The sequence below is a fragment of the Halichoeres trimaculatus genome, unplaced genomic scaffold (genome assembly GCF_033239565.1).
Source record: "Halichoeres trimaculatus isolate MK-OKI-2021-1 unplaced genomic scaffold, fHalTri1.1 fHalTri1_scaffold_21, whole genome shotgun sequence".
NCBI lineage: Eukaryota > Metazoa > Chordata > Actinopteri > Labriformes > Labridae > Halichoeres > Halichoeres trimaculatus.
The window spans coordinates 13,716,844-13,734,218 of NW_027437199.1; the positions used below are offsets into that span (position 1 = coordinate 13,716,844).

The following is a 17,375-nucleotide window of genomic DNA, read 5'->3' on the forward strand; positions in this document are numbered from 1 at the left end:
AGAACTTTAAAATACTTCCACTCAGCCAACATGTTTAAAATTGGTGATGCACTTAAGTATTGTATGCTTATAATTAAGCAATACCTCATTTGTTGCAAAAATCAGCAAAAGTTTTGTATCGGTCAATACCAACAGTCACCTTTGACAGCTATTGCCTGCTGATGAAATTTTACCAAAACCAGGTATTGCTTAATTCATCCCAGTAAAAACAACTCATAAAGTTGCTGTCCTACACTCAGAGCAAGGTGGTGGTACACAAGCCATGTTTTAACACAACCATTCTTTTAAGCCACGTTAAAATTCATTGTCGCAATTGGAGTAAATAAAAGTCAGTGGGAGATTCTGACTCAAAAAATAGCACAAGACAGTCCTACAACAGAGCACAGGGACGACTAAAACTGCTGATGATTGACAAGACAAAAACATATGATAGCACAGGATATGAACCACAAAATAAACATAAACAGACCAAACAAAAGGCATCCCTGCATCCCAAGATTCCACATTACTTAAAAATGAAAAAAAAAAAATAAAAAAATTCAGTAGGTAATGTGGTGCTCTTACAATAAAGAAACAAACATGGGAGAGGTTTGTATATAGATTAAAAACAAGTGCTTTAGGTCAGGATGTAAACATGTTTTGCTTGATTAATGGCTGTTTTTCTGGTTTTAGTCGATGAGAGGTTTGTGTAAAGAGGAGGACTATGCGTTTCTGGGAATCTCAGAAAGGACAGAGGGGGCTGGAGTTTCGGAAGAAAACCAGAGGGAGGATAAGGAAGAGAGGGTGAGATAAAGAGAAGGACGGATCTTAATACACTACTTTGATTCTGCTCTGGTAAAAAAGATACAAGGAACTAAGTGTTTTTCTGTGTGTGCGTGTCTGTGTCTGTGTCCGTGTGTGTGTTTTAGATCACCTGGCGGCAGCAGAGGGAGCAGAAGGAAAAAGAGAGACTCAGAGAAATAGAAGAGAGCAGAAAGGTAAACGCACACACCGTCACATGATGCACAGTGCATGTCTGTATTTGTTGAAATACACAGCTTCAGAACGCACAGCCGCTGGCACAGCACACACAGTTTCATAAAATGACACCAGATCAACCCAAAGCGCTCTCCTCTATTTTTCCTTGGTACTTGCTCTTGCCAACGCATTCATGCATGTAGATCATCTAAACACACACACACAGCGGTTGCACCCAGTGGTTACAGAGTAGGTGGAGCAGCTGATTGGTTGGTATGATGGATCCTACCTCTTTGTGATGATAGATCTCTCCAGTATATTAGAAACAAAGCCCTGAGAGAAAAACAACTTTAAATTTTGGTTTCCATCACTAGTTTTTTTTTCTTTTTTGTTCTAAAATACAACTTTCCGAACTGAACTGACTTTTTTTGGCAAGTATCAGAATTTTTTATTTTGGTTTAGTGAAGAATCCTCTTTGATTTTGGTTTCATTTTACATTTTAACACTGTGCTTAACATCTAATTAAAGCAGGGTTTTATAATCAACTAATGGAAACTGTGCACACAGCTATCAGGCAGACCGGCAGTTGTGTGACACTGGATCAATGAGTTAATTTGTCGTCGAGGTTCCCTTCACTGCTTACGGCGAAATCAGATTCACTTCCATGGAAAACGACAAATCACAGAGCCTGGCTTTGGACGTCCATCAAGAGCCAGACCTAACAGGCAGTGAGAACACACACACACACACATGATAGAGCTAACTTTACAGCCCTGGAAAACATGTGGCTTTCAAAACATAGCCTGTTCACACGGCATTTATTAAATTAAGTTTTAAAATCAAAGACAAAACAGTCGCCAAAATAGTTGCAAATCCTCATTGACATGAAATGCAGAGACACACATAAGCACACACGCATACAGAAAACAGCTGTGGGTGCTTTGGGCAGCCGCCCTGTTTCTGACAAGTGTGTGTGAGGTCAGCAGGGGACGTGGGCTGCTGCTGTCCACTGCACAAGCGAGCACACACACACGGCAGGAAATAGATGACAGCATTTACCCTGATGAAGAGGACAGACACTCTCACCTCAGCATGGAATGTTCTGATTCACAACTCACTTACCCTCAGTGACACAAGTACTACACACACACGACCTCCTGATGTGCACTCACATACCCCCACAGACACACACTGTAAAATAAGGCAAAAGCAGCCAAAAATGTTAACATTAACACTAAGAGACACACACGAGAACACACACATGCATGGCTTTACGGAGAACAATTAACATGGGTGAAGTCGCACTCACCCCTGGAACGCGAAGGCTGAGCCAAAAGAATTCCAGAAACACGCAGTAATCTTTCTGAGTGAACCCTCAAACGTGCTTGACCACATGCTTTTCCTGAATCACTTAAAGCTCGACCAAATTACTGACAACGAAAAATTCCAAATAAAATCCAAAATGCATTCTTATGCCACTTCCAATCAAATTTTCCTGAAGAAAGGCTTTCTGGAGAAGTGTTTATGGCCCCAAAGAGATTTAAACTAATTCTGGGACATTTTGTTACGTAACATCAAATGCAGAAGTGATGTCTTAAAAAAAATGCAGGAAATGCATTTTTGTTTAACTGCTTTGATTGGAGACTTATATAAGCTTCTGGCATCAACTTGTAGCTTTTCCTCCAAATGCAATGAGACATGAGGTAGTCAGTAAGGCCGTGCTGTTGATTAAATTCATTAGATTTACTATAATAGATCTGAGGATGTGAAGAGACAGATTTTATTCTTTCAGCTCAGTCAGACTTCTCTGTGTAGCAGGATACACGAGTCTACATTGTGTCACAGATCCACGATCAAATATCCAGTGTCACAGTGGCAGGGATCCAAGCTGGCAGCAATTTGTCAGAGATGAAGTTTTAAAGAAAAGTGAAACAAAGGACAGTTTAAAATGTACAAACTTTTTGACTTAAAAATAAGATTAAAGAGGAACACCACTGGTAAAAAAAATCATATAAACTAATTTAATAAGACACACACACACAAAAACAATCAACCTTTTAAAATGTTAAACTTTCAGAAACTAGCAATGTCAGAGCCTCTACAACCTAGTAGGCACTGCAACAAAAAAAATAAATAAATTAAAAAAAAAAAAAAACAGAAATCTTATCAAGAGTTTTTGTCTCATTTTAAGCCAAAGTTGTCTTGTTATACGTAATGAGCCACTTTTAACTGACCATTTGAGAGGAATGTCTTGTTTGAAGTTATTTAAAGACAAAAATTAGGTCTAAATTCTGTGTATCAAGTAAAAAAAATTGCCTATGGACCAAGAAAAATGTGCTTGAAAATTAGCTTAAACCTAGAATAATGTCTTAATACAAGTAACTTTTCATTTATTCCATTGACAGATTTTTTTTAAACTTGTTACAAGCAGACCTCATTTTAGTCATTAAATAACTCGAAATGAGACATTTTTCTGGGTAGGTCAGGTGATGGTGGCTCATATTGAGTCTAAAAAGAGATTTTCCACTGAAAATAAAACACTCAATAAGATTTTAGTTGTTTGCTGTGGGGCAGCACTGAGGAAACAACAAAAAGATGAAAGTTTCTGGAAAGATTGTTTCTTTTTTCTGCCCATTACACAAATTCTTATATTTTTTCAGAACAATCATTTTATGACAGAGTTGCTCTGCAAGAACTGCTATCATATCAAAACACTCGAGTTTTAGTTGCAAAAAGCCATACATTTTGTGAATTTCTTTCTGTCAGCAAGATACAAAATTAGTTTTGATAGTTTAGTATTTGGCTTCATCTAGTTCCACTTTGCTCAAGTATCATAAAGAGTTATTTGGCTCATCACATTTTTTCTCCCTGCTGTGCTAAAATGATTAGAAAAAAAGATTGGAAACTTCCCTAAAAGTCTGTGAATGGTTTAGGAATGCCCACAGTGAGCCTGAGTAAATGTTATCTATGGCTCCTTCGGGACCTTTTCACACCTTTGTAGACAGATTATTTCTGACCTGCAGACCCTCTGACTGCTCCGCACACGCACTGAAGACCAAGGCCTACACCACTGGCCAGATGGCTAATTGCCTACATGATGTTGTTACTGAATCAAAGGCGGAAAGAAGCATTAGAGCAATCTGTCAGTTTGACAGTGATCACCAATTAAAGTTAATTTGTGCTTCGCCCCCTTCACACACCACAAAACAGACAAATGTGTGTAGAACATGAAAAACATAAACATTCTATCATTTTGGACCTAAAGACAGAATGTCCTGATTGTTTAACTCTGTGTGTGTTCGTGCGTGTGTGTTTGGGAGGTGGCAATGTGTGAAGGAAGTCGATGTTAGCAAGGGAGCATTTAATTTAACGTCAGTTTACAGAGGAAGACTTACTGACACATCTGGAGTGAAGGTGAAAACAGTTAAAGCATTACCTCCGCAAAACACATACACACACAGCATGAAAGAAATGTTAATTGATGACAGGTGCTGTCCACAGAGGGCGACTGGCCTGGCCCCTTCACACGTGTAACATCTTTCACACACACACCTTAAAGAGTTCACACACAAACACACAGTAGGGAACCAGATCCAAGAGAATAATACTGAGTCCAACTGTGAGGCCAAGGATCCACATCCAGCGGGCCTCGCACTTTTCATGACTCATGCACACTTCTACACATGCATGAACACACCTACTCAGAGGTTCAGCTCTGACAGAATGTATGCTTTGTTATATCACTGCTCCAGGGGAACCTCCCAATGATCCTACAGAGCTTTAAGTTATTACAGAGGATTTGGTGTGAGGGATTGTGGGTGTTTTCTTTGAAAACAGACTTTTTTAATCTACACATAGCTGCTTTTCAGCTGAAAGATTTCAGTGGTGTACTTAAAATGGGGCGAGGATTGCCCCCCTGGTGCCCTCATGTCAGATAATAACCCAGATGAAGACCCCCTTTGGATTCCCTGTCATACATAAAACACGACAAAATCACTTTTCTGGTGCCCCACCAGTGAAAACGCAAAGAAAACTGCACCTCTAGTGCAGTGGATAAAATATAAAAAAGTGCCCTCTGGATGTCCTCTAAGTGGATAAAATGTAAAATAGCGCTCTCTAGATGCCCGTCTTGTGAATACCATTTCAAAAAGTACCCTTCAGCATGTGGACTTCGGCGCCTGGGATGGAACATGCCTACTTTTTACTGAGACACAACCAACTTTACCACTTAGCCAGACATGTAGGGGGGATTTTGACGACTGAGGTTTTCCCCATGTTTCTAAATCGATGCTTTTTATCCCACAAAAGCGTAGAAACATTTAAATTGCTCAGAGCAGAATGGCAGTGAAGAAGGCGGAGATAATGGGTAATCATTCTGTCATGTCAATCACAACAGTAGAACATTTTGTGCATGCGTGTTGCACATTTTAATTTGTGCACCAAGTGGTGAATTACAAACTGCAGAGCCTGATTTATTATTCCACCACAGTAGAATAATTCCTGTAAACATGTCATTTAAACCACTTGTTTCTTTGTACCCACAAAAACCCCAAATTTTTAGCTTTGAATTGTGTTCGTAGGGCAAAATGAAATTCTCCCCTTTATTGAATTAAAGGTTTTGAAAAAATGAAAAAAATCTGATTTTTCTCTGATGCTTTAACATTAATACAGTGCAAATGACTGCAAAGTACTTTGTGGTTTTCAGCTCGAGCTGCTCATGAATTTACTACAGATATGACGTAGCTTGTAAATATTTCAGACCTTATTCTTAAAAGCCACCCAGCCAATTGAACTGTCACCAGCCTCTGTGTCGTCATGCTACAAATAGAAAAATCAGACAAGTCATACTGAATAACAGGGACTTGAAAATCTTCCCACACAAAGTCCAACCTCATGATGAACGGGGCTCAATCCTGCCCAGCAGCCCCAAAAGATTTATTAACATATCATGATCCAGTCATAGTGTTGGGAGATTTTAAATATGCAAATTGATATATTGAGAACATCTGACGTAACTATCATGTCCAGATTCTACGTTTGAATTCAGAGTTCTGTAAACATTTTCCTTATGAGTATAAGATATTCATCCACTTTTCAAAACAAATTAGATCATGAAGCTAAAGTTGCCCTTTTTGGTCCATGTTACTAATTTTCAGGAGAAGGAGCAGCAGTGGAGGACTCATGTGGCAAACCTGACCTCCAGTCAGGAGAAGACTCTGCAAGACAGACTGGCCAGACTGAGGAGATTCAGGGTGAGACTCAGTCACACACTCACAAATACAGACATCATAATCTGAAATACAGCTGCAGTTCAGCTGTAAGCATCCCTCTGTGTCTGTCTGACATGTGTGACTGTTGGTCTGAGACTACACACCACAATCTGTCAGGCTTCAGCTTTCATGAGGCTTCAATGTTTCGGTAAAAAATCTGCCAGTGGGGTAAGAGAAATGTGCTTGTCAAGATTAGAATAACGTCTTAATACAAGCACATTTCTCTTACCCCACTGGCAGAGTTTTTTTTACTTGTTACAGGCAGTTTAAACCTCAGTTTTGTCTCTAAATAACTTGAAATATGACATTTTCTGGACTAGTCAGGGGAATGTGGACTCAGTGCTTCCTGTGACATTTCTTATTTTCTGACAAACTCATGTCTGAATGACAAGTGTTAATTCTGGTCTTAAAATGAGAGGAATTTAAAAATGGATGATCAAATTCACTCTGTTGTTGAATCATGCGTTAACCATCTAAGCGTGACAAGGTTTTCATTTTTGAAAATCGAGAGATTGACACCTGCTTTTGCCTTCACCTGTTTGGACTACAACAATGCACTTAACGTCCGTGTTGGTTAGGCCGCCCTGTCACAACTACAGTTTGTCCAAAATGCTGCTATTCGCCTGCTCCTTTCTGTGTTTTCTTTTTTTAAATTTTTCCGTGGATCAGTACCACAGCATGTCTCTCACCTCCTCTAAGTCCTCCCTATCCATCCTCCCTAAAGAAGTCTGAGATCTGCTGAGCGGTCCTTAAGACCTGTCTGAAATTAGCCGTCACCCCGCTCTCTGCCCTTGACATTAAGCAGAGTTTTTAATTTTTCTCAACCCTTCATTGCTCCCCGCAGGAGTTCCAGAGGAAGGTGCTCGCTGAGGAGTCAGGGATGGAGGCGGGTGCTGCCGTCCTAACAGCCAACCAACTTCTCACCAGGATGTAGAGCATGACCGAAGAAAAGGACTCGTCAAAAACATGCTGAAAGCTGTGTTAAAAAATAAAGGTTTTATCACCTGAGATATACTGTTACTGAAAAAAGCTGAATAAGCTGATTTTTTTGAGCCAGCAGTTCAAGCAACAAGGGCTTAACTGGACTCAGCAGTGTTTTCTGAACGTCTTTGATGGTGGTGGTGAGAATTTAAAATGTCACAGATGTGGAGCTATAAGGAGCCAAATGATGACAGAGACTGATTTCAGATTTGGGAAAAGAACAAAGAGGCTCCAGCTTTAAGCATTTAAGAAATAAGATACAATTATTCAGACCCCAAATAACCCAATCGTTCCCACAAGTCCTTCACAGCACTGAGCTGATACATTTGTATTATTATAGTAGTATATAGTTTATGTGGTGGCCGGCTGTCATCAGTCGGCACCTCTGGATTCCAAAACAAACATCCTGAAGAGCCAAGACTGTAGCTATCCAATTACGCTGTATTACTGTCTAATTCAAACAATTAAAGCAAAAAAAAAACAGCTGTCAGATTAAACAATTCACTGAGAGCTGCTGAGCCAGTGTGACCAGTATACTCATCTATGGTGCAGAGGTATGATGAGAGTAACTACTTAACCTAGAAGATGGTGCTGTAATCAAACCTCATTAGGCAGAATAGAATAGAATAGAATAGACTTTATCCTCAAGGAGAAATTCAAGAGAAGTCGCAGCAGTGATCAAGAAAAACAAAAGTAAGAAAGTGTATAGAAAGTGCAAAAGGTCCATAACAAGAAAGATGCTGACAACTTGTCCAGTCTCCATCATTGTCCAGTCAGCCAGCCTCCACCTCCACAGGATCCAGGACTGAGCTTCTTCAGCAGTCTGTTCAGTCTCTGTCTCCAGTGTCCAGTCTGCTCACAGCAGGTGAACGTGGCGTTCATGTCCATTTTGGTTCGGTCAGCCATGTCTGGGAATAGCATGAAGCTACTCTGCAATCTAGTATTCTGTTTCTGGGTTAGCATGGTTAGCTAATCTGTCTTATTGGAGATAGATCTTACAGTCCCAATAAGGATGGATGGAAGGACAGGTTGATGTTGTCACTTCTTAGCTCACACCTGAGAACCAGCACGCTGTCCTCACCTCTTCCTCCTCACCTTGTGGGAATCATCAGGCCTTGCACCAGTTAGCACAGACATGCTACAGGCTGCTACCAGCTGATTCCACATGTAAACAATGCAGCTATTGTTACATGTAGGATTTCCAGACAAACACAGGAGAGAAAAAATAGTAAAAATATCACTGAAGACAAAACCAGTTTGGTGTCCAGGACCAACAAATGAACCATACAAAGAAATTATCCACTCCAAATGCAGAGATAACAAAAAGAGATGAAAAAAATCACAAGAAATTGACAAGGAAGAGAGAGCTGCTATAACAGGCAGCCACAACAGGGCGGCACCTAGCTGCTGCCACTGTCACCAGCTGTATGAGACCTGATGTTACTGAAGCATGCTTCTATTCAATGTCCTAGCAAGCAGCTGTACAGCTGTGAAAAGCATGCTGGGATATAGTGAGGATTAGGCTGGTGGTGCTTCCATTTTACACATTTGAGGAAAACTATGGTATATGACTAAGCAGTCAGACTTTTTGGGTGATAAAAACACAGATTGAACAGCATTTGTGAAGACCACGAACTGACTTCTTAAAGTCTTGATGCAAAACCAGTGCTTGAAAGGGTCACATGGGGCAGGAAAGATAAATCTCCACCACATAACTTCCAGTAAAGTCACAGTTCTATAGTTTTTACTTTCTAGATTTATGTATGGGCAAGAAAAAAGAATACAGAGAGATTTTGGGGTTTATAATATGTAACATGAGAGCGATATGCTAACTGTTTCACCAGCGAAATAAAGAGGTAGAGTTGACAGCCTATAGCATAGCTTCACTTCCTCAGCTAAGAGGTTGAGCAGCAGGTCTTATATTTACCCAAGGATAGTTTTTACAACCCAACTTCAAAGAAAACCCAACTTTTACCTTTAACAGAGACTGGTAACATGGTTTGTTTTTCTGCCTGAAAGTGAATAAAATGTCCTCATTTTGACTGTAACCAATTAAACTGTGGTGTAGACAGGAATAATTAAGTTTCAATTTCACCTTGTAGGAGCTGTAATAAAAACAATAGTTGCATGTTGACAGAGTTTAATTCCGCTGCATAAATTTAATCTTATTATGAGATTATGATCTGTTCTCAATTTCCTGAGCCTGAAAAGGTGAAATTAATTGTGAGGGTTTAATATCTTCATTATCATTTTATGGTTTCACAGTTTGGTGGCTATAGAAGGTCATATAATTGAGCCTATGATTACTCTTTCTTTGTTGTGAAATCACAGCTCTGTGTTTTTTTATGCTTTCTAATGAGAGAAAGATGACGCCTGCTGGACTTTTTGACCATAAAACATTATTTGAAAAACATTTTTCAGAAATTAATATGATTCATCGGCTGAGTTGTGGTAAACATGTTCAGATTCACTCTAATCTAATATTTGTGCTCTGATAATGTGCCAACATGTTAGGAAATGTGTTCGTGTCTACTTTTTATTTTATTTTTTTTAACTATGATGATTTGTTTATTACCTCCACCAAGGAGGTTATGTTTTTGGGCGAGTTTGTTTGTTTGTCTGTGATCAACATAACTCAAAAAGTAACAAACGGGTCTTCATGAAACTTTCAAGAAATGTTCAAAATGGGATAAGGAAGAAGTGATTAAATTTTGGAGGTGATCCGGATCATCGTCTGGATCCAGGATTTGGGCAGTTTTCACCATATGTGCATACAACTCCATAATGGTCAGATTGCTTTGCAAAACAATACAAGAAAAAATCACAATAAATTCTGACAGATGTAAAAGTACGATCCAGATCCTGGCAATATTCTGGATACTAAGATCTGGAGTATGAAATATGTACTGGATCATCATAATTTTCAACACTGTGAGGTAACAAATTATCGTACAAACCTGCAACTAACACCAAATTGTAGCAGACAGTCTACTGAAAGGGAGTATAACAGAGTAGGACTAAAGTGTTGGTGACAATCACAATATGCTTGGCGGAAGTCAGAGTTTTTTTAGTTCATGTTTGAATCCGTGTAGCTGTGTGTATTCCTAACAGCATTCCACTGAAGTTTCGATACCTCCTGTGAGTTTGGTTCACAGTGGCCTTTTATGGCAAACGTTAGGGCAGAGGAAGGTGGCAGAAAATAGATAGTGACATAAATAAATCTAATGCATGAACCTTCAAGGTCAACATTGTGGAAACGGAAGAGTCCAGCAAGCTTGAAAGGGGCTGTAGTTAACTTTTTACTTTCTCTGGTGGTAAATCTATTCAAAGCAGTTGCTGTTTGTAAGACAACTCCTGTTGCCTGGGTAGAATTGTTTGAGTTAACATTTTAGAGATACAAAAATGGCTTTCAATGCCTTCCATTAAGAAATTCTGAAGAAACACATGCATGCAAAAATAGATCAACCCCCTTCTTCCATTTCTGGATCAATGTATCAACACAGTTGAGAACAGGGTGTAACCTGGCTGGGGTTGCTACTTTGCATTATTCCTTGTTATCCCTGTGTGGATATTCGCCTGCAGACGTACAATCATGAGCATGTTGAAATATGTTTTTGGGATTATACAGAGTGTAAACTGCATGCACGCTGGCTGTGTGTCTGTGTGTGCCCATTTACAAAGCGTGGCCAAAGGCATTTGTCAGAGTGACACATGAAAGAATTCACGTCAGAAATCCAAGGAAGTCTTTCATCTGTGTTTTAAATGGAGAACAAGACAAAAGCTCCTGACAGAAAGAGAATGGGAGAAAGACAGGAAGAGGGAGGTGGAAAAAGACTGACAGGGAAGGTAGCAGGAGAGGTGAGGAGGAACAGGAGTTTCCAGTGTGTCTGATGGAGACAAAAACAGGGTGGTATATGAGAATGTGACTTACAGTGTAAGGTATAGCATGGCCTGAGGTCACAGACGTATGGAACATGAAGCGCCTCCCCTCCTGAGTGCACTCCTCCCTTCCTCCTGATGATATTGTTCCTCTCTGCCTCCTCTGTATTTACATTCAGGAGGTCTTGATTCTGTGTGGCAATGAAGATCTATGTTAAAATAAAAAACACACATAAAATTATCATCAAAGACCAGTTACTTTAATCCATATAAAAATCATTTGCACAAAAAAAATCCCTTGCTGCATTTAATTTTTAAAATACTAAAATCTGTAAATATTTGAATTTTGTTTTTTAGGAACTAAAATAATGAAATTCATACTTTGTTGTAACTTAACCATGTAAAACACTGATCACCTACCTTTCTAAATAAACTTGAAGGGACTACTTTTTAACTGCTTATATCATGTTTCAAACACAAGGCCCGTGGGCCAAGAACAGGCCGTCGCACCATCTTATGTGGCCCACGAGAGCTCAAAAGGTCTGATTGTGTTATACTACCAATTAGCTATGTTTCCCATTACAACTTCTGATTATGTTACCCAAGAAGTGATGGCATCAGCGTCTAGATCATATCAGTTGAATTTGGTAGTTAAAAATGATCCCAAAATGTCCAGGAAGAGAAATGTTGATGTAGATGAAAGGCTATTTCATAAAAAGTGGGAAGGCTGATATATGTTTGTGCTCCAAGGAGAAAAAACAGTGTGTCTTTTGTGTTGTGCGACCGTGAGGGTTGCCAAAAGTACAATGTACAATGTACGTCGGCATTTTGACACCAAATATGTCAAAGTGAGCCTCCAAGAAAAACAACAAATAGAGCAAGATTTAAAACCCAAACTGCAATCGCAACAGGATGTGTTCAAGAAAGCTACAACCAAAAACAAGGCAGCAGTGAAAGCTAGCTTCAATGTGGTTAAAGAAAACGTTGCGCTGCAAATTATTTTCAGAGGGTGTATTTTTGAGGGAGTAGTTGCATTTATTTTACATTAAATTTAACACATTTTATTCTGACTTAAAGTTACATCTGGTCCATTGAGGACAACAGTTATGCTCGCTTCTATACCTTATCTAAATGTTTTTGATTGCCATCTTTCCATTGGGGACCTACTAACGCTGTCAGGATTCTGATTTGCATAATTAATTGGATGTAGTATCTCTGACATCACCCATTTGTTTGATGCAGATATTTGAAGCAACTTGTTGGCAGAAGCCAGTATGGAAACTCTGACTCAAAAGGCGGGCCTTGAGACTCCTCGCTAATAGCTACAGTAAGAACCTGCCTCGCCATTTGGTGAGCTGTGTCGCTGAGTGGGTAAACTTGTGACTTAAATACCTACATTCGAGCTATTAAAAAAAAAACCCCAAAAACGCTGTACATCATGCCAACACATACTGAACTGAACTGAGCATCATGATTTCAGACTCATTAACAGAAGACGGTTACTGAGCACTTTTACAGCAGCTGACGTTGCTTTTCCTGACATGTCTCAAGCTGCTGATTAATTTCAGCTGTCAAAGAGCCTCCCTTGAGAACATTTGAGGGATCCTTTGGGACAGATGGACTCAAAACAAATGTGCTTTTAGAGGTTTAGCTAATCTATATTTGAAAAAGTTAATTCCTTATCTTTGGATTTTTCATATGGCTTCACCTTTATCCTCTTTTGTTTTGGAGGAAAAAAATCTATGTCAGTCCCATGGCCTGAACAAAGCAGATTTTACCAGTGTGTTTCAGTAAAACTAAACCCAAATAAAATCTAAATATTAGACAAAACAAGTCAATCTATCGTTCATGCAGAGATGATTCTAGGTGAAATATTTTTCTTTTTCATCAAGTGGGTCAGTTAGCTTTCACTAATCAGTTCAAGCTCCCAAACAGTTACGGTTCATCACACAGGTGTTTTCACTTTGCCTGATTAGACCACCCATTGGTGCGACAGCCTTAAGGGTCTAAACTTAACAGCATTTAAGAAAACAAATCATGATAGGAAACAGAAAAGATGAGGAAGAGGTTTATGGTTTACTGTCACAGTAAAACCAACAACTATCACCTGTGGTCAGACTTAATACTGTCCTCAGACACACTGCAACAACAGATATGGTCAACATTTCAAAACGTTTAAGGTTTTTGAACCACCAAAATAACCATACAGTATGTGGTTGAAGCAGGGAAGTCTTTATTCCCTGGTCCTGTGTGACGTATTATATGCTGGTTTTACTCACGTGCGTTTGGTTGCAGATTCGTGTGCTGGCGATGAAAATGGATCCACAGTTTCAAATTGTCAACAAAAGTGCCACCTGCCCGAAGAAAAGCAGCCTGAAATCCAAAAACCGATCCATATCACAGATGAGAAGTTGTCCGTACTCCTGGTTGTGCGCTGACGGTGGTGACCTGAGCTGAGAGCTAATCACTCTGTGATTGTAAACACCTGTGGTGATTCGTGGGCCTTTGACGAGCATAGCGCATGGTGCTGGCTTTGTTTTGACCACAGAGCGTCGTAACTCCAAAACCACGGGAAGTCTCAGCATTCAGACACATCATAATACTGATTTCTTCGTGAAGTTTGACACACTGAATCCAGAACTGCTATGAAAGAGGAAATAATGCTACCGCTAACAGTTGCTACTGTTGGGTCTAGCTACAGCAATGTGTTTCTACAGCTGGGTGGCGCTACAGTTAACTATATTTAAACAACAAAAAAAAAACTTAACAAATTGATTTATTATTATTATTATTATTATTATTATTATTATTATTATTATTATTATTATTATTATTATTATTATTATTATTATTATTAAGACGAAAATAATAAGACATCTTTAAAATGATTAGCTGTAACTTCGTTGACTGGTTCAATGACCTTTGTTACCATTGTGTATTTATGTTTCTTCCTCTTTTTTTCCCCCCTCTTCTTAAGAATTGGCCTATTTATGACTCTTCTGAATGAGAGGAATAAACTGAATCAAATGATAGATTCGAGACAAATCCGAACAGGACAGGAATTAGCCAGAGGCATAAAAAACCACACATTTAGACATGTAAATACTAGAAATGTGCCACAACAATCCCAGAATTCAATTAACAGTTCACAGGAAACTGCAAAGAGCAAAGGTCTGGGAAAAGTACAAATGACAGCAGCTTAAAAAGAGAAAAATGAACTGCTGCAACATTGTACTTTAGACAAGGAGTCTCTGTGGTTAAAATTATACTTTGAGAAATGGAAAATTCAGCTACCTATGTATTTACTCAGTATTTGAAAGCAAACATCACTAAGACGTACTGATTTGCACATTGTCACCGTATTTGGCCACTTTAGTTAAATTCTTTTGATTTTTAATAATTCATGGTTAAATTGTTGGATAAATTGAGATTAATCTTAAAATTGGGCAATAGCAACATGGCTGGCACTTTCTTTAACAGGCTTTGCATGCAGGACTGACTGGGGGTTAGATGGTAAATCTGAGGCTTCACTGGGAATTATCACAACTTCAAAAAAAAAAAAAAGTGTGTAAGCATGACCATGCACATTAACTGTGATCTCACATCAGCAGGGTATGAATTAAATATTGTCTAAGGTGATTTCAGGCTGATATCACTTGTGAGATGACATTGCTTTCAGTGACTCAGCTTGAGACATTTCAACAATCACTTCTCCATGGGATGCAGTTCACCGTCTTCTTTTTTTATTTTCCTGGTGACTAATTCTTCTCTATCTTAAGGCCTGAAAAAGTTAGTGATATCATGTCAACAATGCCCAGAATAAGTACCAAACTGGAAAAAAGAAGACACAAGTGTGAGTCATCAAGATGTCTGAATCCAGAATCCATTAATTTATGTGACTGTGACAAAGGAGGTGATAAGACCATTAAAACAACCATAATCCAACTTAATAACAAAACAATAAATAAAGCAGAAGTTGACTTTTACTTCAGTTTCAAAAATATTATATCTTTTACTATTAAGGGTGACGTGTAAAAATCCATCTCCAAAAAACATTTGTTTGACACAAACTCCTCCCAATGCTAGCAGTGAGAGACACAACCAAAGTGCACTTGCATGGTTTTTAATGTGAATCTGTTTCTATTGCAGGAAAGTAATAACAGTTTTTGGTCATGTATGGCAGTGCGTATATTTTTGACAGACTTGATAACAAATGTTTCTTGTTCTTGAATTTTTACTAATTACAAAAATAGGGCTTTAATGATATTTTGTGAGGAGATGAAGGTAGATTTGTCTTCTTATTCCCTTGGGTCATTTTTATCATCATATGTATCAACAATGAGCTATTAGATGAGCTATTAGATTATCAACCACTGAGATTTGTTGCAGTTTAGTTTATTTTTATGGACTTAGGCTGTCAGAGAATGTTGATAGCATTTCTGCTGAGAGTAATACATTTTATGATGTACTGTTTTTGTTTTGACTTCTCTCCAGCCATCGTTTCTCTTTTCCCAGTCTCTTTCTTGACAGATGCTAGAAAATCCTGCAGGGCTTTCTTCTTAAACAGGTTATTCACATTGTGTACTGATTTTTCTTATACATACACGTTTCTCTATTCCCGATTTAGCGTAAAAGCCATTTTTATGTGTCTTAAATAGCCTTTAAGGGAAAAGAACCTGGATTCTTATCACAGTGTGCAGGGAGCTTAAATGTTTGTTAGACTAAATCCAAGCCTCTCATACAAGTACGGTTTATTAAATGAAAGTATAGACGACAGTTGTCATTATATAATCCTCTTTGAAGAAGCAACGGATCAAACAGATCAAATTGATGAATATTGAAAGTCTGCTGCACATCCGGATATGACTAAACAGTGGGTCATTACATCATCACCCGAGCACAGCAGCTTTTTCTTCTGGAGCTGATAACTGAACTGTTCCTAACAAGCACCCAGCAAAAGGCGGCTTTTGTGGCTCCACTTTACAGCCACAACACATTTGAACAAAAGCTGTGGTAGGACCAGTGAGATTGGCAAGGCAGTTAAATGTCAGGAATGTGAACCCCATAATGTTACATTCAGGATGCTGATTGGCATAAATGTTTCCACCACCTCCCACAACTCAACAGCTGTGGCTGATCAGGATCTCACCGGCCTGTAGGCAGCTCGTGAGAAGAAACAGTTGTTGAGGTATTTTTCAGTTTGGTGAAGGACTCTGAGAGATCTTAATGGAATTTAACAGCATCCTCGGCTTGTATGCATGTCTAGTAATTAGCGATGAAAACGGACGGTTTGTACAGTTGGTAAACAAAACAATATATATATTTCTGGTATGCATGGTCCAAGGTAACACCCCAACAGAGCATTAAAATTAATGGTGGTAGACTCCACCATCACAGGCATTAACGGCAGGATTACTGTGTTATCGTTTAAGACGAAATATTCAGAGAGAATGGATATTAGGGAAATGAAAGGGTCCTTTGGAAAACTATGATGATGCCAAAATATACTGTTATATTATACATAACATGCAAACACAACTCAAATTTGTTGAACAAGAGTTTTCAAGGAACTTCCCCAGACATGTGACTTTCTCTTCACTTTCATGGTGCAAGTAGTTAATCACCCAATTTTTGGATGTGAGACCATAAAACCTAGTGATATAAACTTGGGTGCTGTGGTTCAGTGAGCTTTCTGCAGGGATTGGAGTCTTTAACTGCAAAAAAAAATGGGCGCTAGATTAATTTACACACCTTTGCAAATGTGTGTCACAAGTGCATAAATGCATTTAAACTGCTACTCATCAGTTGTGTCTACAAAATTGACTGGTACAAAATGCCACTTAACCTCTTGGGTTGGGACTATGTGATGGCAGTTCTTTTCAGAAAAATTAAACACAGTTAATATTCTATCAGGTTATCCTCATCATGGTTAGGGATTTGATGAATAAAGAGTTTAAGCTGCTTAAAGAGATGTAGTAAGGAAACTCGTTATTTAATAAATGTATGTTTAGTGTTCTTTTATTTCTCACTGTCATCAGTTTGACTGATTTTATTATTAACATCAGAAAGTTTGTGAGCACCACAACAAAAGTTATCCAAAGACATGTTGCAAAAACAGCAGGACCAGACCTGCCAATGTCATATTACCAAGAATGACCCAACATCAAGTCAAGATCAGGTTTCTGAGCCCATCTTAATCCAACATGAGTACAGCACTTTGCAGTATTAACCAAGTTACAGCAAAGACAAACTTCCTTTAACAGGAAAAAACCTCGAGCAGAACCAGAC

General features: G+C 38.8%; 1 protein-coding gene and 1 long non-coding RNA gene across 3 annotated transcripts in view; one reads left to right on the forward strand and one right to left on the reverse strand.

Moving 5' to 3' along the window:
* The window catches only part of LOC141810306 (uncharacterized), a 51,504-nt gene extending 37,800 nt beyond the window's left edge, over positions 1-13,704 (reverse strand). The window contains exons 1-2 of one of the 2 annotated variants that reach the window (XR_012600078.1): positions 13,367-13,704; positions 11,140-11,296 (exon numbers count right to left, since the gene is read on the reverse strand). This is a non-coding gene — a long non-coding RNA (uncharacterized LOC141810306). The remainder of the gene's footprint in view (positions 1-11,139; positions 11,297-13,366) is intronic. The other variant, XR_012600077.1, reaches the window with a different exon arrangement.
* On the forward strand, positions 580-7,179 carry LOC141810503 (uncharacterized). Its single transcript, XM_074698118.1, has 5 exons — positions 580-588; positions 673-783; positions 909-977; positions 6,114-6,209; positions 7,072-7,179. Exons 1-5 carry the CDS (start codon positions 580-582, stop codon positions 7,159-7,161), a joined length of 375 nt encoding a protein of 124 aa, XP_074554219.1. The 3' UTR covers positions 7,162-7,179.
* Positions 13,705-17,375: the final 3,671 nt, after the last annotated feature.

Bases quoted from the DNA above. Each gene is read 5' to 3' on its own strand.
- LOC141810503 (XM_074698118.1), top strand. The intron at 784-908 runs GTGAGATAAAGA...TGTGTGTTTTAG, and splicing joins GGGAGGATAAGGAAGAGAGG to ATCACCTGGCGGCAGCAGAG. The intron at 978-6,113 runs GTAAACGCACAC...ACTAATTTTCAG, and splicing joins AAATAGAAGAGAGCAGAAAG to GAGAAGGAGCAGCAGTGGAG.